Source organism: Struthio camelus, chromosome 4 (genome assembly GCF_040807025.1).
Source record: "Struthio camelus isolate bStrCam1 chromosome 4, bStrCam1.hap1, whole genome shotgun sequence".
Lineage (NCBI taxonomy): Eukaryota > Metazoa > Chordata > Aves > Struthioniformes > Struthionidae > Struthio > Struthio camelus.
The window spans coordinates 15,148,227-15,170,377 of NC_090945.1; the positions used below are offsets into that span (position 1 = coordinate 15,148,227).

The following is a 22,151-nucleotide window of genomic DNA, read 5'->3' on the forward strand; positions in this document are numbered from 1 at the left end:
CGATGACATATTGTAATATGTGCACAAATCTAGCGCTGAAAAATCACTGTTTTAAATAGCAGCTCACTTTACCCCGGAACATGATAGTTGGTAAGGATGTAGAGTTGAAATCTTACATCCCTTACCCAAAGAGGAGAAAGAACAAGGTTGTATAGTAGAATAACCTGACAAATAAAAATCCATCTGGGACAAAAATAAGCTTGAACAGCTTTGGTTTTTGTGTTTTCCAGCTCCATCTTAAATACGTTTCATGAAAAGGTAACCTAGGCCTGTTTGCGTTACCTCTGGAAAACGTGAAGGTGGTTGTGGCTACAACAAAATCGGGATTTGCATCTTGTTCTGCAGCAGAACTGCTCTGCAAATATTTCCATTTTATTCCTTTCCCTTCCCAGCCTCTGTTCCAAAAACGTCTCAAACTTCTCCAGGCTGGGCAGCTGCCAGAAAACTTGGCCCCTTTCTGACTAATGTAATATCTGTTATTAACTGGCCTGAAGTGGTGTTGAACGTCCACAGGTTTTCTTCCCCTGCCGGGCTCCTCAGAAACGGGCCTTTTTTGTTTGGTGGTGTAGCGGAGCCCTGCGATCTTTCTCTAAGCTCAGTGCTCCCTTCCTGTCGCCCCGTGGGCAACGGAGACAGCATTAAGCTTATGGGGCTTTGTGTTCTTGAACAAACGAAGTATAGGAAGCAAAGGGAATGATGTATTTAATATCTTGCGTTTCCAAGAATTGGCGCTCTTCCCTAAAATTAAACCATATGGCAAAAACGCTGAGATTTTGGGAGGCGCTAGCAGGAATGGATGTGGACGTGGCTTTCGCTTCACATACCTGATGTTATACCCCGTACAATTACCTAAAGAGGACAGTCTGGCCTTGTGAGATAAACCCTGCTGTTGACTCAGACAATGCATTTGCTTTTTTTCCTGAAGGAGGCTTTGAATTGGTCCGGTTTAGACCACTGCTTATGTAAGGATTACGTATGCCCTTACTGTAACTCAGTGCGGAAAAACCTCCACCCACTCTACTTTTTCTCTGCTCTTTCTTTTTATTGTTTTATTCTGCCCTTTTTTTTTTTTTCTTGGAAGTTACAGGTACACTCTTAGGTTAATACAACATGTAAACCCTGCTTTAAAAAAAAAAAAAAAAAAAGCGTGAGACCACAGGTTTGCAGTCGGGGTGGGAACAAGGTCAGCACTTAGTGTTTCTTGTCTGCTCTTCCTCTCTTGTTGCTCCAGATAGCCCTGGCAAAAATGCGTATTATTTCCCCAGTTCTACAGCTTAAAACAAGAGATGGAGGTTTGAGCCTCGGGTTGCATCTCTGCTGTACTGGTGTCTTGCAGTGCAACTCTGGCGAAGCACCTGCATAGCGGTTTGCTCGGCCTTAGAGCGGCGCAAGTCGTTCTTTCCCGACACCGGCGTCGCAAAGTTTCTCTAATGCAAACGCCTCGAAAAGCTCTTTACTCAGCACTGTATCAAACGCTGTCTATATATAAAATAAGTGTTTGTTCAGGTTTCTGCTGTAAGATCAAGGCCTGCTTGGGATTAATAGACAGCCCATAGGCGGTAACGTTTAATACAAGGGAAGTCGCCCTCGTTCCTTAGACTGCTTTGGTTTTAGAAGACCTAACGCTGAATCGAGGTTATCATAGTCCACTTAGATGTGCCGGAGACTAGGAAGAATGATTTGCTCGCGTCTTTTTTTTCAGTTTTGTTGTTGTTGAGTTTTTTGGGGGTCTTGTTTTTACCTTAAAAGATTTAGTGTTCTTAACTGCACAGAACGCCTGGCCGTAAGAAGGCGGCATTAGCAGACAGCGTCGTAGGCATTGCACGATCTCCCCTGTCACCAAGCTTGCTCAAAGCACGAGGAAACTGTTTCTGATTCGGGCAGTGCTTCTGGACAGCAAATGGGAGTTTAAACATCATCTGTACTCCGGAGACCTTTTAGCCAAATACTCTCATGTTTGCAGACAGATACGCAGGTATTTTGGACTTGCGTGAAAATATTTTGTCATCACCCACCCAAGCCTCTAGATCCTGTTCAGTAACAGATGTGAGATTTGTCCCTCGTTACCATTTCAGCAATGTCAGAAGCTACATGTTTGAAAGCTGCATTTCATTTAGGACCACAGCTTCTCCTTTTGCTGATGAAAATAAGAGACATAGTTTAAAACGTGCATATTAGCTCTGTGCTGTAGTTTCCATTAAAGGAGGGAGGGAGGTAAAGGTATCTATAACCGCAAGCCACGTGTCCTGTTCTCTCTGATTTTTGGCGGGAGATAAGGAAACGTGTCAAAACCTTTACATAGATTTTACTTTCGGAAGGATTTCCCTTGTCGTGGTACACATGAATTTGGGGTAAACGGACTTACTCTGATGGTGGAGAGCTCCCCTGTGCCAGAGGAGTTATGGAAACTCAGGAGAGGACGTCATCTGCTCACTGGTGTTCGTTAGAGAGATCCAGAAGTTAATGCTCAGATACTGATCTCTTGCTTGTTTGCGTGCCTGCTTTCTTTGGCTGTTCTTGCAATCTGTTTTCATTGCAACCCATTTCCAGAATAATTCGGACTAGTCTTTCCATAACTTATTAATTAAACGTGTAGTAGGTTTTCAGGACACCAGATTCATGGTCAGTAAGACTCATGTTGCAACATCGCTCCTTGCAGTGCTGAAACCACTTGCCCTAAAACTGAGAGTAAAACATTCACGCCTTCCAAGCAGTATCATGTTCCTTAAAATGGATATGCCTCTTCGTTATTACTAGGAAACATCGTATATCTTTTTATTATTTTTTAAATAGGAACCAGGTATTCTTCTATCCTAGATTTAGAACATCCTTTACTGTAATAGCATTCATCAGTTTTGATCATGGAAAACTTTCTTTTACATGATTGATTTTTTTTTTCCTGTAAGTATTCATCAGGCAGAGGAAGGATCTTTCATTTTAGAGTTAATGAAACATAGTTAAAAGGTTAAAACCAGGGTTAAAAGGTGAGCTTGATACTAATAGCAGTACCCCGTATTTTGACACAGAAATGTACTGCCCCTGACCTTCCAATGTTGTTTGGGAAGTCTGAGAAAGCTGCTTTATGGAACTCGATAAATATATAGAGTTGATCATCATTCCTTGTTCGGTCCTCTAATACGCATGCTGAAAAGTAGGTTGGGCTCTCTTCCTTATGTGGAAATTCAAGAAGGGTGAATAGATTATGTTTCTCTCTTCAGAGCATGGATTCTCTAGGTAATAAATCTAGTTTACTCTTTTTTTTTTTTTTTTTTTTTTTAAGATCCTTGCTTACTAGACAAATATGATCTTATGTGACCCTAGAAACATTGTCAAAAGAAAAAGACTTTGCATCCCGTGTTTGACTAAATTAAAAACTGTTGCAAACGAAGGAGGAAAGCAGATTTCTGTCTGCAAGGTGAAGCTCACTTTAGCTTAGGGAAGTCCAACGTAAGAGGCAAATCAACGTCACTCTTAGGGTTGCACTTCCAGGGCAGGTTTTTTTTCTACCAGGCAGAACGGAGGCTTAACAGTTAAAAAAACAGCTGTCTGGATCATCCTTGTGTAATGGCCTAATGAATCACAAAATACTAGTAGCGCTAATTCTGGGCTGTTTGACACTGGCAGACCTCAGCCGTTTTCTACGTGTGTGTCCTGCAGAAAGAGCGTTACTCTAAGGCAGAGGTCCCGCCTTTGGTGATTACGCTTGGAAAGTTGATCTTTTTTTATGTTGTTGAGCAGCCAGATTCACAACTGCTATAAATTGGCATGAGACGCGCCAGTCGGTGGCCATCGCTGACCTTACGAGGAATTTTTTTTTTTTTTTTTTTTTTTGCTTGTCTTGCATCTGACTTTGGTTGTTAAGTAGCCTTTTCTGTGTTAAGACAGCTGATGGGTGATGGGTCAGCAGGATTTCCTTATTTATGGTTGCACACAAAGGTAGTAAAGGGGGGCTAGACTTTAAAAGCGGCTTCACGGGTGGTGGTGAGTCACGAGCCCGTGTTCTGACCTAGTTCTGTGGCGTGTTCGAGTTCGCCTGTGTTGTCCAGACGTGGTGTTTCCCTGCACGGGCAAAAACTGCCAAGTGAAAAAAAAATGCTCAAGGACTTTTCCTGTGCACACTTGGCACCATCCGTCCTTCTGTGAATGGCTGTGGGGAAACAGGCCCAGCGCACGAGTGGTGTAGGTCTGCCCTCCTCCCGCAGAGGGAAGGGTAGATGGCTTCCAGGGTGCCAGCCGGTGGCTTTCCGGATTGCGCAAAATATGCTTTGGTTGCATTTCGCAGTGGTGTTGACTGAGTTTATTTCCTGTTCTTCTGATCCTCTTAGTTTACAAATGACCTTCATTAGTGATTCCTCCCCTCTGCTGTGAAGATTTTTAATGAAAATATTTGTTTTCAGCTTTCCAGAGGCAAATATCCATTATACAAATACTGTCGTCCTGCATGCCCGTTCCCTGTTATGATGACTTTGTGATTCTTGAACAGCCTTTGGAAATAAGAAATGAAGAATTTTCTTGCTGACAATTTAATTAGTGGCTACTTACCTTCAATGTGAATTCTAATTAAGTGAAACTGCCGTTGTGTGTGTTTTTAACTAGCTTTAAGAACTGTACTAACCCTTAAAATATACAAGCAGCTGTAAACTGCTCTAAAGAGGCAATATAAAAGTATTGTGCGTGGTCTTTAACAAATAAAGAAGCTATAGCTCTTTCTATATACTTAATCATTTGTGGGAACAGTGGCCCATAATGGAAAATTGCATTTAATTAGGTCACTTTCAGATTGATCATTTTTGTTAAGATCTACCCGTATAATCTGACTATATGAACGTTTTCCCACTTGCCAAGAAAAAACGTATTCATTTGAAAACACCTGGGAGCGTATTGAGCTTACAGTAAGGGTTTTGCTTTAACCTATATCATGCCGGCACTTAATTTTTGAATTGATGTTCTGAAGGGATTTGATTTTCTGTGTTGACTTTCAGTAGGAGTTATTCAAGCGCCCAGTTCTTTTAAAATTAAAAAAAAAAGGAAAGATGAAAAATGTAAGTGGAATCGCTACTATTGTATCTTCTGAATGTTCATTTTTGAGGGCAATAGGTAAGAGAGAGAATTTTTTTCAGTGGGATTTAATTTTGGTAGTCTTTACACACAGATTCTAGAGGATTTGAGCTCTATCTGACTTTCTCCTGCCTTGCTTTATATGACATTATCTTAGGGTGATGACAGCAATGGTGATGACAGTAGTTAATACAGCTCTCTTGCACCATCGTGATGGCAAGTCACTTTACATTTCGCAAATGCGTTTATTTCAATGTGGCTTTGTTCCAGTGAGAAACACATTTTGTTTTTTCCTCTTCTCGTCTCTGAGCAGCGATTCCCTGGAGGCTACCCAGCCCGTTGCTTTTGCCGCCGCCTCGATGAGGAACATGCCCGCGAGCCAAGAAAACGCGGATGCTAGACCTGCGCCGGCCAACACCGCATCTGCTGCAGCCGTCAAGCCAGCCGGACCCCAGAGTGCTGCCAAGTACTCGGGCTGGCAGCCTTCGAACCGAGCAGGTAACTTCCCCCGAGTCTCTCCCTCTTTGGCTTTGAGACCTTTGGATAGATTGTTAAAATATCCTTGACCGTAGGTGCAAAAACAGCTGCCTTGAAATGACCGCTTGTGTGTTCTGACTGCAAGCTGGTGCGTTTAGAAAACAGGAAAAACACAACTTGGTTTTAGTAAACCAGTAGAGTTTTTTTGTAGGTAGCCTTATAGATTTAGCTGATCTTATTTAAAAAAAAAAAAAAAAAAAGAAAGAAAGAAAAGAAAGGAAAAAAAAGTGGTGTCCCTGACCTTCTCTTAAAGGCATATATAACAGTGGAGTGTATGCCTCACGGTTTCAACCTGGCATTTCCCACCTGGCTGTAAGTTAAACGGATCATGATCTGTCCAATTTCAGGGCAGACAGACGGGCGTGCTGTCCAAGCAGTCTTCCCTGAAATAGATTTTATATGCTTAAAAACAAAAAAAAAAAAATAGGGAAAGCTTAGGGTGGTTACGTATTTGGCGTTTGTAGGTTTTGTTCTCGAAAGATGCCAGAATATTGCGTGGGTTTGTGGCGTGAAGAATTACTGAAAGGCTGGTACTTGCTAGGACGATGTACGTGGTTGCTGTCTTTGACTGTAGTTTGGTGATTCTTACGCTGTTATGCAAGCACCAGAACGTCTTATATCTGGAGACGATGCCTTTTTCTTAATAGAAGCGCCTTAGGTATAACTATATCCGTATTAAGAAATGCAATATGTGAAACTGTGTACCTGTATTTTCGTAACGTTACGTGCAGTAATTTGAGAGAATCTTTTAATGTAATTTGTTTCTTAAATTGAATCCGTCTTTGGCGCTGAACTAAACTTGAGTATTAATTTCTGAGGATCCAGGAAATCTGTATTACTAATTAAGTTTTCACCGCAGCGTCTCTTGGAAGAATGAGATGAATATCCTCCATTCGGCCTCTGACAGGGTCTGAGCTGCTAGATAGCGTTTTTTGAGTTCTGCCGTTAAGGATTTTGCCCTCTTAAAAGGTATTTGCAGTCCAGAAAATAGACCGCAAAGATCCTGGCGTAAAACTAAAGATAAAAACAGGTGGTATTAGTGCTATATGTTTTTATAACGGGCTCTTTGGAACGCGTGGTTAGATTACTGTTAGTGCCGGTAGGAGCAGACGGATGGATGTTGTTTTGGACGTGTAGTACTGCCCGCGGTCCTGAAGATGGCAATATGCTCTCACGTCGCGCCCGGACTCTCAAACCTCAAGTCTCTTCTTAAGGCAGCAGGAACGTGACTGACGCAGCAAAGACTTACTTAGACGGGTTTATTTCTAGCGCTATTTTACTTCTTTGAGTTAGCTGAAATTGGAAAAAAAAGGAAAAAACCCTTCTGTCTTTCTAAAGTTAGGTTTTTGGTAGCAAGCGTACTTTTAAGCCAACGTTTGTTTGTGGGAATATAATTACGCTTTTAAAAGAGTGATGCTGACGGTATAGCACGTTTGATTTTGCTCTTTCTCCGCGTCATTTCTGCTTGCCCCACCAAATGACTGGCTGATTTCACTCGCACAGAAACCCCCCCCCCCCCCCCCCCGGTCACCTTGAGGTTTCAAAAGTACCATGCTCATTTTCGTGTGTCCGTGGGTGTTTCTTTGCTAAATCCTGCTGCTGCGCTATAGTATTTAATACAAGTTTAATGCTGAAGTGGGTTTTGGGGTGACGAGTGCGGTGTGAAGGAGAGATTCATAAGGGACAGGTGAAATCACCCTTGATTCCACAGTCCTCTGGAAATCCGTACCTGTGCTCTGGATAGTTTGTGAAAACCGCTTTTTTCACGTTAGAGGTACAAAGCAAACGGGCGAGGGGGGAAACAGCCGGAGAATTTTCGGTTGTTTTGTCCTAGAGCAGTTTAGAAAGTTGTGAACGATTTCAAACGGGCAATTTCAGCACGTTTAAAATAATTTTGCTGCTCTTGGAGCTTTCCAGGCGTTTGCCCCGGTTTTTCACGTAGCTGTTTACTGGAAAGGGAAGGCTGTGTTGAAGTGTTGGCGTTTTCGGGACCCTGGGATTTATTGCGCTAGGAGAACCGGGAGCAGCCTCAGGTCCGCTCAGTGTCCGGAGAAGCGAAGTCGCCCCCTTCTCCAGAAATATTCAAGGAGCCAGAAATGAAAAAAACAAAAAAACAAAAAAAAAGTAGCGGAAGGCAGTTTCCTCGCTCCCGTACGTCACCCTGGGATGCTACGCGGACGCAAGGCCGGTGCCTACAGGCGCTTTGGTGCTTAGCTTGGTTTGCTAAGGAAAGGAGCCTTCTGTGATCCCCCCCACGCGTGTGTATCCGCCTGTCCCACCTAATGCCCTTTTAACCCGGCTGCCCGTTTCAGCGTCTCGCGCTGGATTTGCGGAGGCGTTGAAAATGCAAAGTTTCGTGAGGCGGCAGCGTGAATCGGGACTTTGTTAGACGCCCAGGAATTAATATGGGTTAAGATGAGTTAAGAAGGGACGCACCTAGCCTAGCCGGTAACCTGATTTCTTAGTTAAAAGGATATGCATTTCACAATTTGATTGAAATTCTAGCAGCTGCTAAGGTGTCTTAGGCTTGATTAGCAGTTACACGATGGGTTTCACTGCACATCTGCCCTTTAAACCTGACATAAGCTCACCTCTGGTTTTATATGGGAGGCGTTACCCAAGTCATCCAAGAAGTCAGTAATGCAAAACCAGCAGCTGGAAAGGGCCTAAGCGCGGTTTACAGCAGCATTGCAGCAGAGACTGTCTTTTTCTCAGACATAGATTTTACAAAAATAGAAATACCCAAGCTTTCGCCGCGCCTAAGCTTACACAATAAGGTTGAAATCAGCAGTTTTTCTCTGACAGGTAAAACCATGTCAGTGGCTGAGCGTTTTGCTAAAATTAGCGACATGTTGCAGAAGCAGGAAAAAGGCTACAACCGTTTCAGAGTCCATTTGGTTTTAAGTCACTAGGCTCATAGACTGCAAACAAACAGCAGAATTAAAGTTTTTTGTAAATTAAAATAGCCATTGCTTCATAGGCCCCCCCCCCCCCAAAAAAAATGACTTTGTAGGCCCAACAAAATTTTAAACAAATAACTCCACCCCTCCCGCGCCACCTTGGAGCCTACTACTTGGTTTCCTTGCTGAAGTCTGTCTCAGCAAATAATCAGGAGGAGGCCATAATCTTCTATAAATGTGCATATGCATAGTGGTAGGCTATTAATAGCAGAAACTTATGTGGAGCACTGTTGCGTAGCTCTAGGAGCACTCACTCTTTTACCGACTATTGTATGTAACACCTGATTGTTTCCGCAGCAAAGCAGACGTGTCACAGGATTTTGTTTGTGTCTAGGGAAGCTGTAGTCTGCTGTTTTATAGCATGGCATGGTATTACCAGTGATATTTATTTATAAAGATGCCCAGCTACACAGGTAACTCGTTCACTCAGAAAGCATCTTTTAGCTTATTAGCTGGAATCTCTCTTTCTCAAATAGGCCAGCAGATAATATGCTTTATGCTATAATTAGGGTGGTGGTTTGTTTTTTCGTGTATGGGAGGATTTTTTGTTCATTTTGTTTGGTCTTTGGGGGGTTTTGTTTGTTTTCAAGGTTGTGCAGGGATGCCTAAAGGTGTCGGAAGAATTCGTGGCAGTTCTTGAGGTGTCAGACCATAGGCGCGATCGCTGTTTCGTGATCTAGCACAGAAAAAGGTGCGGAGGAAAAAAAGCTAGTATAAAATTATGGGCTGTCCCAGCTCACCTGGGGATGGATGTTTGAGGCAGTGAGTACACCAGTTAGTCTCGGTCCGGGTGACCTCGCAGTGGTGGCACCCTTGGAGTTGGACCATCTTCACTTGCTGCTGGAGGACCCTCGTGGATGCTTTCGTGGTACCCGTGACCCGTGCTGAGTATGGGAGTGCAGCGTGCTCCCAGGCGGCAAGCTCCTGCCTTCCCCCAGAGCGTATGCAGTTTCTTCTCTCTAGGATTAGTGAAAAAACCCTGTTTCCGACATCTGTATGAATCAGTTTATTCATCTCCCAGCCTTGTTCTCCAGACCTTCTGTGTGGCCTCATTAGGAGCAAAACTTCACATGTTGCTCTATGCGGACAGCGTAAAGCGCTGTGGGTAGCCGTGGCCGCTGCGAAGGGTAAGGGCCAGGCTAGATGCTTCTAGAGGCAATGCTGGTGGGCTCGCAGCTTGCCAAAATGGTGGTGTGATGCAGTCAGGTTAAATCCAGCTCTGTATGTTAGGACTTACTCGGTTGCTCTCCGTGGGAAAATTCCATGAAGGGTGGTTGAAGCACTTAAGTGCTTCTTTGAAAACATCTGCAGAAGCTGTCCACTTAGAGCTGTTCCACTATTGTTATTTTTCAAGGACTGCTGATACCTACCTAAAAGGGAATTACTACATGTTAGTCACCCAGCACAAAGGTAACATAGGTTTTGTTTCTCTGTGGAATAAAATCCTGTTGTTACAGGACTGTTTGTTGGTAAGGAACCTGAGGGCTTCCCCACGCTTATCTCTTATGTTCACGGGTAAGAAGTTGGACGTGAGCATAAGCAGGCTATAAGCCCTGCATGTCACAAAACAAAACCAAAAAGTTTGATCTGTAGCACTTTGGGTGCATGCAGAGTTGAAGCGCTGGGGCACGGGAAATCTCATGCGTGGGGTGTGCACACAATGCGGCGGTGCAATCAGCCGGGACAGCGTTTTGGGAAGAAGGCATTTGCCGTGGGTTTCTCTTGTCTGTACTGCTAATTCTTTCTGTTGCTGAAGTCAGTCAAATTGTGGCTGCTACCGTACGTTAAACAAGGGCCATTATAAATGCTAGCCTTTAAACTTAATTTATGTGAAGCTATGATGTCTTATTCACCCAGCAGAGGGAGAAGCTTTGGTGGAGAATATTGTACTCAGTGAGTTATTTTACTGTTCGGTAGCTAACTATTATCTTACGCTTAGGTAGCACCATTTGTCCCCAAGGAAGCCCGAAGCATTTTACGGCCTCGGTACTGCGTGCGAGCCCACGATGCACGCACGGGAATTGCTTTGGCCCACCACCGCCACGTGGTCACTTCTGGGGTGAAAGGCAACAGCTGCTTGTCAGCTCGCTGTAACACTCCCCGGCGTCTTGAAAGGAAGTGAACAGTACCGTGTCAAATTGAAACTGCTGGGGCAATTTAAGAAAGTACAATTATCCAATAAATGCAGCTACCCCGAACTGGAATTTGGCCAGGACACAAACTGTTCTTGCAGAAAGTGCAGCAGGATCCGTGACAGTCAAAAGCGATCCGGGCTTCAGCGTTAACGTCTCTTATGCAAGATCGCCTCCTCTTTCCCGGCGTGCACAAAACGCTATTGTCCTCGGCCGGGCGTCTGGCGCAACGCTGACCCGCGAGCAAGGGTGCTGGTCACTCTACCGCGCCGGCCGCTTCCCGCACCCTTGTGCGGGGACTGAGGCGCAAGGTGGGGAGGGTTTGCAGTAGGGGTGTCGGAGGCGTGCAGTTTTAAGCGAACCGGTGTGTGCCAGTTTCCCTATTGCCCTGGTCTCTCCCAGCCGGATCCCACTGGGAGACGCAATCCCTCCGCCACGGAGCGGAGCCGGAGCGTCAGCACGTTCTGCGATCCCCGCAACTGTCCGCCGCCCCTTCCCCGGCCAGCGACGTGTTACGTACGTGCTCCGCTCAGCGGAGACGACGCTTGGAAGCTCACTGCTGTAAGCCTAGAAAAATTGCTCCCCAGGCAACTCTGTTTGAAAAATTCAGCTATTTCCTTGCCGTTGTTTCTGTGTAGTTTGATAGGCTCACGTTCGCCATCTCTGGAGTCATCCCTCGCACACTGTCTCGCTGTGTTTTTCCAGATTTCCTGCTCCCTTGATAGTATGACAACTTTAGAGGCAGGAGAAAATACAGACCTGCTCCTAGGTGTGACTTGACATCCTGTCCCGCACGTGCTGACAATTCAGGTCTTTGTCTCCTTCCTCGGGATGTGCTCTGGAGAGGTTTGCTGCGGGACGGGCGGTAAAAATCCAGACCGTATCAAAGTCAGGGGGAGTTTTGCCATAAGGTCGAACGCTAGGAAGCCGGGGAGAGAGGCGAAGGCAACCAGGTTCACTGTACTACAGCAAAATGCTCATCCTTCCAGGAGGGCCTTCCTCAGGATCCATCAACTGTGGCACTTCCTTTTTTACCTCACCTTTGTTTTTCCTGTGTTTCGTTCCTAATCCTTCTTTTCCCGTCTCGCTTCACGTGGCATGAGGGGCCTCCCAGGCTGGGCAGTTAGGTTGATGGGTCCGTCAGCTTTGGGAGTACTGAAGGGTTAAAAATGCGAACGACCTCTTGTGTCAACATCACCTTGTTTTTCAAGTTCTGCGCTTTGTGTTTAGGGCCATCTCATCTCGATTCGTTTCCTTCATGTAGCAGGAAATTAAAGGCAGGACTAATTATTGGGGGCTCTGAGGGGCTACCTGGCCATTGAGGACCATGTATGAAGTTGAGTAAGAAACTAGAATAACACTAAGATTTGTTAAGGCAAATCCTTGCGTTGTCTGTTAGCCCTCTGGCAGATGCAGTCCCAAAAAATAAGCAGTTACAGACGTTTTCACTGGGAAAGGTTGTTAAAGATTGTCCCTGCACTATGCAGTTGCTGCTCGGAAAAACAGAGTCTTGTCCATAAAAAAAAAAAAAAAAAAAAAAAAAAGGCCTATGATTGACAGGTCAAAACACAAAAGCTTCCTGATCCTGGTGTATAGACTGTTTTTCTTATTAATTTTTCATCTAATCTAAATGATTATATTGTCATGTGACAGCAAACCACAAGAATTTATTCTTACAAGTTAAGTAATGTGAACCCGGACTTAGCCAAGCAAAACCCATTGTGAAACCAGAGTAATTTATAAACGTCAACCTTAATTTGATGGTAGTGTGAAATTGTAACTCCTGCAGACATGGTGAAAAACAGATTTTTTTTTTTTTTTTTAATTTGAATATCTGTACTTGAGGAGGAGTGGATCACAGTGATGATGCAGAAATGCACCTAGTACTTGTTGGAGGCAGAATGGCCTAGCGTACTTGGCTGCGTGAGCTTCTGAGCTGAAACTGTGCTTTCTGTTACACGTATAAACTTTGACAATTTTCCTGTGATTTGGTGTTGCTACATTAATATGCTATTGCACCAAACTTTTGTGCCCTTACAGTCACTGCATGCAGAAATCAGACAGATGCATGTTGTTTTCTCTGGTCATTTAAACAGAGGTAAAGACAGTGTTTGTTTTTGTGATAATTTCACACCCGTTGGGAGTGTTCACCTGCTTTCAGAATTGAGCGCTCGCGTTTTTTGGCTTCTTAAAATAAGTAGCCTGTTGCCACAGACCGACTGGCCGGATCAGTTTTGCTCCGTTCCCACCTTGCACCCCTGCTCATACCTGCTCAAACAGTGCTGCGTCCTGTGCGGATGTACAGGTGGAAGACGTTCAAGAACTATGCCTCGTGTTTGTCCAGGGAATGAAAACACCGAGTCGTATATCTTTGGTAAACACGTTCTTATCACCATTCGGCTTTAGGCATCAGCTCAGGGGAAATGACAGATAATATGCGTGTAAGCGAGACTGGGCAATCACGCTCTCTTTGGGCATAGTCGAGCGAGCTGTCAAGGTCAAAATAGGAGCTGAAAGCAAGGAAAGCAGCATGTTATCTGCAGAAAACACCCAGCTGGGTTTCTAAACTCGTTCCAGAGAAGTACAAGTCTTTTGGGTAGGGAGGTGAATGGGTCTTCCTTTTGTCTTTCTCTGCAAGACGCGTTTTTGGTAAGAACTGTGCCAGTCGTGCCGAATCTGTGACGGTGCAGGAGGTAACAAACCCCAAGGAGGCGGGCTGAAGTAGCCAAAACCACCATGCTCATTTTAATTAAGACACTTTCCAGGTAATTGAGCGGGAGCGTTGGCAGTTGAGAGGCCAGTGGCTCGCACGGGAACGGAGCCTCCTCGAGCGGCGGCGGCTCCTGACACGGGGCCTCCCCGGCACCTGTTGGGATTTTCCATAGCACGCGTAGCAGCGGTCGCCCTCATGTAAAGCAGTGATACTGGTTTAATCCTTCCCGTCCTGCCTTCAATCAGCGGTGGGTTTTAGCTTTGCTTACGTGCCCAGCAGTCTGGAGGAACCCGAAGGAGAACCGCAGAATACTTTTTTTTTTTTTTTTTTCCCCACTCCCCCTTACTTGTCCTGTAGTTTTCTCCACGTAACTTGTGCAATTTCACGCGGGCCTCCAAGTGGATGGGGCGGTAGGTACGGCTAGCGCGTAATGAGTTGACAGCAGAACTTTTCAGACACGTTGCTTCATCCGGCCATCTGTTTGCTGTGGAGGAAGGGAACTGGAAGATTTTGCACTGCACAGATACATTAGGAGAAGTCAGAAAATTGGACATACGAGCCTTTATATTTTCCATTTATAATACAGTAGTTTGATAGCAGTATATAAATCATGGAGCTAGAGCGCTTTAAAACGAAATTCTGGCACTCCCACCGGTTAAAGTAGCATTGTTATTTATAGATATTACATGAAGTCTGATGTTATGTTTAAGTGAGCGTTAAACAGTCCAGGCTGTTGTATTGTTGCTATGCACCAGAGAGCCTCTGTCAGAGTGACTTTGGCACCGCCGCGTATCCGCCTTGCTCCCTTTGTCTTGAAAGCCTTTCCCCAGTGTTTGTAGTTATCCATGTGTTCAGCGATGGAACAGGCTATTGTTAGGGTAACAAGGGCAAAGTCACACTGGGGTTTTTAAAAAGAAAAAGCCGGTTCTTTGCCGTGCCTAAAGCCCTGTTAAATATTAAACTAGCCATACCAAGGAGTTTAGTAAAAGTAAACACGAAGGCTTTGCTAAACTTAAACCTAATAAAGTAGAAAGTTAATAATCAGGTACGCGGCGTTTTTTTTTTTTTTTTTTTTTTCCGTTTTAGCAAAGCTAGCCGTGACAGTACGCCGGTGGAAATCAGCAGTGCTGCAGCAGGCTTCATTAAAGAGAGCGAAGGTGGAGCGAAGCCTGCAGAAACCTGACGTTTGGCCGCGGAGGTCTCTTCCTGGCTTGCACGAACCCGACCCTCAGCGGCCGCTCGGGGCGGGGGGAATAGCTCCCCGTAGGGTTTCTAACCCTTCCCCAGCGCCGGCGAAAGCTGCTGTGCTCTCTGCCGTTTCGTAGGAGCAAGTCGGAGCCCAGCAAACACGAGGTCGGATGTGTTGGGAGGCAGCTAGAGCTGTGTCCTTTCCCTTCCCCTCTTTCAGCATCATCCAAAGTTAAAGACGTGCCTGCGCCTCACCAAACCTCCCGTACCTGGCCGCCTTCTCAGGCCCTCCGCGAGAGCAGAGCTGTCGCCTGCTCCAAAAGCACGGTATTTCTCCCTTCTCCAGCCCGCCTGCGGTCATTTTGTCTTTGCGTTGTTGAAACCGCCCTGTTTGTTTATGCTTGGCAGCGGAGGGAGAACGCAAACAGCAAAGTGTAAAGCACAAACCCGCAGGAGGACTCGAACTCGTCATCAGAGTTGAGAGGTCTTTGCTTAGGTGTAGTGCAAGAATTTGTGCCTTCCTGGTTCTTACTTGTGTGCCATGGTAAAAGCTTCTCACTGGAAGGAAAAAAAAAATTGCCTAAGTTTTCAGGGCCCCCCTTTTTTTTTTTTTTTTGTCTTTAAACCATGTGGTTATGTTTCAGGGCTGGCAAATCTGCTGAAGTAGCCAAAAGTGTAAATTAGTAAAAGAAATTAGACTTCCACACAGTAAAACTTTTGCTGAGAATCTGATTTGATTTTAAAGGTTTACAAGGGAATAGAAGCGAGGAGAAAAATAGTATCCACTTCCTCTTGGTAAACTACAAAATCTTCACTGATACAGGTACTGATTGCTTTTTAACGAAAAGGTCTAGTTGGGAAACATCAGTGTTCGCTATGGAAAAGAAGTGGTCTAATATTTGAGATTCTTTAGCTGCTTGAGGTGGGATAATGGGGAAAATGCATTGAGAATCCGTATAGATTGCAAGAAGATAGCTGACAGCATTAAAAGAAAAAAAAATAGTGATCATTGGTCCACAGTGGGAGTAATGAACCTTTGCTAAAATTACATCAAAGGCTTGTTTCTGGCCTGTGGAAGGATACAGTGGGGACTAAAAACTGTCCTCAGTTTGGTGTTCAGATGCAGATCAGGCACATAAAAGGTTGAGGCAAACCAAGTGCTCAGAAATGGAAAGATGTCCGAAGAAACCAGTGTAGTAAATGTACTGCAGTACCTGTTAGTAGACTTCACTGGTATATTTTCTTAAAACTACATTGATAAGAGCGTGGGTCGAAGGTGATGGAAGTAGACCAACTCATCTTCTCTTCTTTAGGTGGGGAAAAAAAAATAAATTGAATGCAATTTGAGCCCACTCTTGGGGAATAATAGGGGAATAATACTGCACAACACCAAAAAGGTCCTTAATGCGAATACCAGCAAAGAGAAAAACGCCCCTTGACAGAACGCTGGGCGGACAAACTGTGAGCGTTGGCATGCAACTTTCTGGCTTTATACGGGCCTCGAGGGAGGGGAGGCGAGAGCATTTCATGAAATGCTTTAAGATCCTGCTTTTCAAGGCTTCTTGAGCAGAAAGCAGCTTTTTCTGGCTTGATTCTCAACGGCCGATGGCATCTGGTAGATATTATTCCCACCAGAGTAGACCAAATGGTGACATAGATTTATAAATGGCGGTCAAAAAGCCTCTTAAAACTTATTTTTAGCCCCGTAGCCAAAAACATTGGTGGTAAATATAGAAGTATCTGAAGGCTTAGGGCTTGTTTGCTCTTCCCCGGAGTACCCGGCAGCAGTGCTGGGGTTGCGTCGCGGCTGGGATCTCGCGGGGGGTCCTGCATCTGCTGAAAGGCAGCCTTGGGTTGGGCTTGGGTGGGAGCAGATCGGCCCGCGCGGCGAACGCCGAAGGACGTACCGCTCGCCTCAACCCTCAGCGCCCCGCGGGCTTTCGCTTGGGCCACAGCTCTCGCTTAACGCGGCAGCGAGTGGTGCGTGTTGTAGCGTGGCTCCTTCCGAGAGAGAACCTCCGTTTTCGTGGAGGATCACCAGCAGACCAGAGTTAGTTCCCGGTTATTCCTCAGCTTCTCTTCCTCTCCCTTTTTTTGAGTAGCTCAGGGATGACTGTCAGATTTTCTAACAATATTGAGAGCGAGTTTATGTAAAGAAATCCTCTTCCTGGCCAGCAGCAACTGTGAAGTTGGGCAGCGTTCAGAAAAGCGTCATTCATAAAAACGGCATTAATAAAAGCGGTAGTGAGATCAAAGGAAAAGGGAATATTGTGGTGTTTGTCCTTTTGTCTTTTTTTTAGCAAGCAGAAAGGCTTTTTTAGCTGCCCTGCAAAGAAGAGCTAGCTGGAGTGTTTGGGAGCCAGCAGGTAACTCAAACACAAGTTGGCAGTATACTAGAAGCTGTGCTGCAGTTTGATTTATGGAGAAAATGGTCTCCAAACCAGTTTGGTTTTGCTGTGTACTTTTGTCTTCTCGTGAAATAGGACCTGAAAATTAGGAGGCTGTATGTGATGATAGTGAAGTGAAGTGCTGTTAATCAGAAATGCTTTTGTTCAGGTCTTCAAAGCCTTTCTGACACCTTTTTCCGTTTTTATCTGTTCCTACGTTTTCAGTTTAGCATTTATAACGTACATTAACTACAGTAGCAGAGTGACTTGTTCAAGATCAAGTGCTTTAGAGGTGCATGTTTCTAACTACTTCTATAATACTAAATACTGCTCGGCAGTACCGACATTATATTTCAAGATATTGTACACTGATTTACTATGCATTATGTATAAACAATAGGCCCATATTAAAACAAGAGAGCTGATGAACTGGTATACTTTCTGCTACAACAGATACTGGAAGGGATCCAAGAATACGTCAGCCTTGAAATGACCTGATTCTAGAAAAGTTGACAAACCAGCCAGTTAATCAGACAGAAAACGTGTGCAACTGAATTGCTTCTTCGTATGGAGAAAGACTAGGTAGAAGTAGGTATGACACAAGTGGATTAATACTGAGCCTAATTGTAGTGTAAAAGCAGTGGTGTTAAACAGGATTTCTCTTCCAGCTCTACTGCTTTAGGCCACGAATGTGCACAGAGGGATCGAGTTCACTGGACTGGGTAGAATAAATTGTCTAGCGTGTGGCGCTCTCGCTTTTGCAACTAACAGGGTTTTGCAGTTTCCTTTGGGTTTTCTCTTTTCAGCGTTCCTTGGACGGACTCTCTCTGCGAGCGCCTGTGCCGCTTCCGTTCAAGCAGGGAGCGCGGCGTTTTACTTGCAACTTTTCTGCGGGGTGGAGGTTGATCAGCCCTTGCGTTAGGGAGATGAGTAGGATGGTTTGTTTGTTTGTTTGTTTGTTTTCCTGAGATGAAAGATGCGAGAGGAGGACGAGCATGAAGATTCATGGCTCCGCAAGCTTCACTTTCAGTAAAAAGTCTTGGCAAAACTGCAGGCGGCTGCCGTGACCTCGCATTAGGGAGCTGCAGGACGCGATCGTTGCGTGGTTGTTTCTTCTCTCTGATCTTTGTTTCGCTTTTTGATATACGAGGTTCGGTATGGCTGCGCTGAGGCCAGGGCGCGGAATAAGCAGTCCTGATTTCTCTTGCCTGTGGGTGCAAGTAAAAGGCTGTGGAAACGTGTTTCTTCAGAGCACTTGAAGAAGAGAAAGGATCCTCCACTTGACAGGAATAAATACTTCCATAAGCTTGTGTTGCTGTGGCTTGCACGTTACCAAGGTCCAGATATCAATAGAGGAGAGGGAAAAGCAGAGGAGTGTTTGTTTTTTCTCATCGCCCTTGGTAACAGTATCATCTGTGCATTTCGTTTTTGTACATGCGTTTTTTGTGCTCTGTACAAGCTCACAGTCTTCCCTGCCGCCCGAAGAGCCAGAACACAAACGAAAGCGCGGGGATGTATACGTTTCCGATAAACGTCAGGGTTTTATGTCAGTGTTATAACTTCTCTGAAGCGGATGTGAACGTTGCCTTGGGAATGCTTCGCGTTGGCAATATTTAGTGGTCTAGGCCAGTGTTTAAATTTGGTTTAGAAATATGTTTTCCGTATATGTATTTTAAGTTCCTGTACATGTTGTATTGCGCGTGTTTATCGAACAGCTCTTGTTGAAGCTGTTAGTTAGGTGAGTGTGATCCATTGTACTCACACTAAAATACTTTGAGCCAGTACGTCACACTCTCTTGTCTCTGTGCAAGCATTTATGTTCCTGGCTTCGGCTTTTGCATCGAAGGCAAAATAACACAGGTTGTAGGTTCCTTCCCCTGACCTCTCGAATATGTTGAAATTTGTCCACTGCTTCTGCAAGTTAGCCAAAAGCACGTTGCCTTATTTCAGGGACGTTTCGTAGAGTAGGTCAGACACTCTTGCTGGGGAGGGGCAGCAGGTACCTTTTAATTATTTGCTTTAAGTAGGCAAGCGTACACCACACGGGACAAAGACGGTAGACAAATTTTTGCCCGTTGCTCCTATTTCAGAACAACGTACTCGCTCCTGAAAGCTGCTCTCCTAACTGCTTTTGCCGTTCTTTCCGCAGCCCCTGCAAGCGGGTGGACATCCAACAGCACCAAACCGCCGGCGGCCGCCGCCGCCGCCCCAAGCGACAAGCTCGCGACGGCACCTCCGCTCCCGGAGCCGGACACGTTGGTTCAGAGGGCAGAGCATATCCCGGCGGGAAAGCGCACCCCAATGTGCGCCCACTGCAACCAAGTCATTAGGTTGGTGGGCTGCTCGTCCTGCAGGACAGCAGAGCTTTGTTTTGTTTCCCTGGTTCTTGACTCCTTTTGTCGCAAGTGTTTTACGGCTCCGTTGCAGTAAAGCACGACCCCCTTTCCGTGCGTGGCTTTCCTAGCAGCAGAGCGAGCGGTGGCGGGAACCACCGCAAGCTCCGAGCGGTCGCAGCCTTGCAACGTGTTTGACAGCGGGTCGGAAAGTTGGCTGGAGTAGAGCAAAAGTAAAGCCTAAGGCAATTAAGCAAGCTAGTTTTCAGCCTACTCCAATAAAATTGAGAAGATCAGCAAATGGGAAACAAATGAGAGGATACATGGAAATTAAACAAAGAATAAGTAGTCACAAATATCTGTCTCTAAGCCAGAATGTCTGAAGGAGAAGAGGAAGAAAGGTAGCAGGCCCCGTCCACGTAAGAAATGCAAGGAGCACAGTTTTAACAATTGCTGGGGCTGTATTAATAAAAATTTCCTAAGATGATGGATTTTAAATGTTTCAGGGTATTTTCAGGTTTCTGGTATTTGCTTTTTATGCTAGATAGTGTCCTTGACTTGGGTAACGTGGAGGGAAAAGATTTTAAAAAAAGACACTAAACAAAAACAATTTGGCCAAATTGAGGTAGTTCAGTTAAACTCTGCTGAGCATCTAAGACATCCTAATTTTAGCCAGAATTTCATTTCGCATGGAGGAAAAAAATGAATCTGGGTTATGTTGCTCAGGCAATGATTTCTGAGAATTCATGGCAATTGTCTCATCCAAGGAGCAATCGTCACATTTCATGTAAGTCATCCTGATCTTCATTTACCTTGCATTTCATCTCTTCCCTAAAACAGAGATTTCCTGAAATTAGTGGAAGAATGTATTATTTTTAAGATGTTTTCTTCTTTGCTTGTTCAGTTAAAAAAAAGAGAGAGAGAGAGAGAGAGAGAGAGAAAAGGGGTTGGTTTTCTGTGTTGTTGAACTACCAGGGGAAAGTGATGCACTGTGATATTTCTTTGTATTCGTTTATGTCCCGTGTTTTCATTGAACAGAATAAGAGACCCTGCACCGTGTTCCACCAAGGTTAAAGAAAAGAGACTTATTTGGTTAGAAAAATGAACTTTAAAAAATGATGGGCTCCAAGACATGTACAAATTTCACTCCGTGTCATAGGCAATCAGCCTTTTCGCCATGGCCTTTCAGTTGACATCAGGTTAATTTTAGGTGACTCTTTGGTAACTGGTCTGTGATATTTTGGAAGAGCTTTTCCTGTCTCCGTTAAATATGTCAAGGTAGTAAAAAGCCATGATCTGCACCCCCTTGCAGCTCCGTGCCTTTGGACCTCAGGCCGTAGAGCACGGATCACTTGGGAGCAGCTAACCTCTCTTCCCAGTCCTTAAATCACTTGCTGCGATTCCCGCAGTTTGATCCCCATGAAACGGGAGGTGGGCCCTGTAATTGGGGAATGCCTGGTCCTTGGAGCACCTCCGTTGCGTGGGGAAAACGGGGAGCCATGCTTAACAAAGCTTGAACCGCTCTCGCCTATTGTAAGTGACGCCTCACGAAAAGTAACCTTTACGCATGTCTGACTTGTCTTTAAATTGTTGTTAGTGGTTAAATCCTTACATTTCTTCAAATGCTAAATGCCGCCTCAATTATTCAGAGCGAGCATTGTCCCATTTCGGGATGAGCTGACATGCGTTCATCGATACCAAGCATGCCTAATGTTCACAGCACGCAGTGGATCTGGGAGACTGTGACAGCGTTTAGAGTTCAAGTTTTAGCATAATTACAGTTCAAGCCCTTGGTGGTAGCGTTACCTATGAAAAGGTAGGAGGAGGATCAAGTGACATTGCACTGTACACCTGTTTGGAAGCCAAAACGCATTGTGGCGTGGGTTACTTTGCGCTAAGGCATTGAATAACCGTGGCTTGTTGAGCCAAAACTGTTTCTTTGAGACATAACTTTTTTAGTACTTCTGTAATTACTGATTGTCTGAAAATCTCAGGCTTTCCAAAGCTTCATTAAGTAAGCATCAAAACTGCAGGCAAGCTAAATTTCCTGGGATGTGTCTGCTGGGAGGGTCTGACAGACTTGTAACCAGCATTTCCCGATGGAGATTTCTGGTTCTCAGGCAGTCTCTGGATGCCGCGATACAGACCTGGGCCTCACCTTGAGAGCCAAACGCGCAGCCCCTGCTTCGTATTCTTTTGCATGTCTGTGCGTGAATGATGATTTGGTTTTGACATCTTCTCACAGAGCTAAGCATTGAAAGGGCGCAAAGGAAAAAGAGTAACGAATGGTGCTTCCCATAACCATCTCCTGTGTAAAACTTGCATGTCATGGGGCTTTGAAGTGAGCAGAAAAAGAAGCTTTCCCAGAGTTTAGACTGTTGTACAGTTAACTGCACAGCGATTGTCTTACTCGGCAGATGTGGAAATCCTTTTGATCTCTCTACCGCCAAATTTGAGTTCTGGCTTGCTATTGTAAGACAAGCCGCGTGAGAAGTTAGATTATTGCCATCCTAACACAGCATGAGCGTCTCGATAAAGTTATAGTTAGTTAAAAGTGGAAAAACAGTGAAATTATGCTGCTTTTCCATGTATGTCATTTACTTCCCCTTCCAAATTGCCCCCGTATCTTTGCTGCAGGTGGGGCCCAGATTTTGTATGTGACTGCCAGATTTATGGCGATCCTTTGGGGCATAAGAGTCTGTAATACTGATATAAATACATCAGAATCTGCAAAAAGAAATACTGCTTTTCTGTGCCCATCTGAGAGCTCGGGTCCTGTGAGCACATGTGAACTGCAGCGATGTCAGAAATTGGGTCCGAAATGCTCGGCGTTTCAAAGTAGC

General features: G+C 45.0%; 1 protein-coding gene across 11 annotated transcripts in view; it reads left to right on the forward strand.

The window, feature by feature from the left end:
* LOC104149619 (PDZ and LIM domain protein 5) overlaps positions 1-22,151 on the forward strand; it is a 141,944-nt gene that overhangs the window by 108,514 nt on the left and 11,279 nt on the right. For all 11 annotated transcript variants that reach the window (XM_068941578.1, XM_068941572.1, XM_068941575.1 and 8 more), the window contains 2 exons: positions 5,372-5,556; positions 19,125-19,305. In XM_068941578.1, the coding sequence (XP_068797679.1) occupies positions 5,372-5,556; positions 19,125-19,305 (366 nt within the window). The remainder of the gene's footprint in view (positions 1-5,371; positions 5,557-19,124; positions 19,306-22,151) is intronic.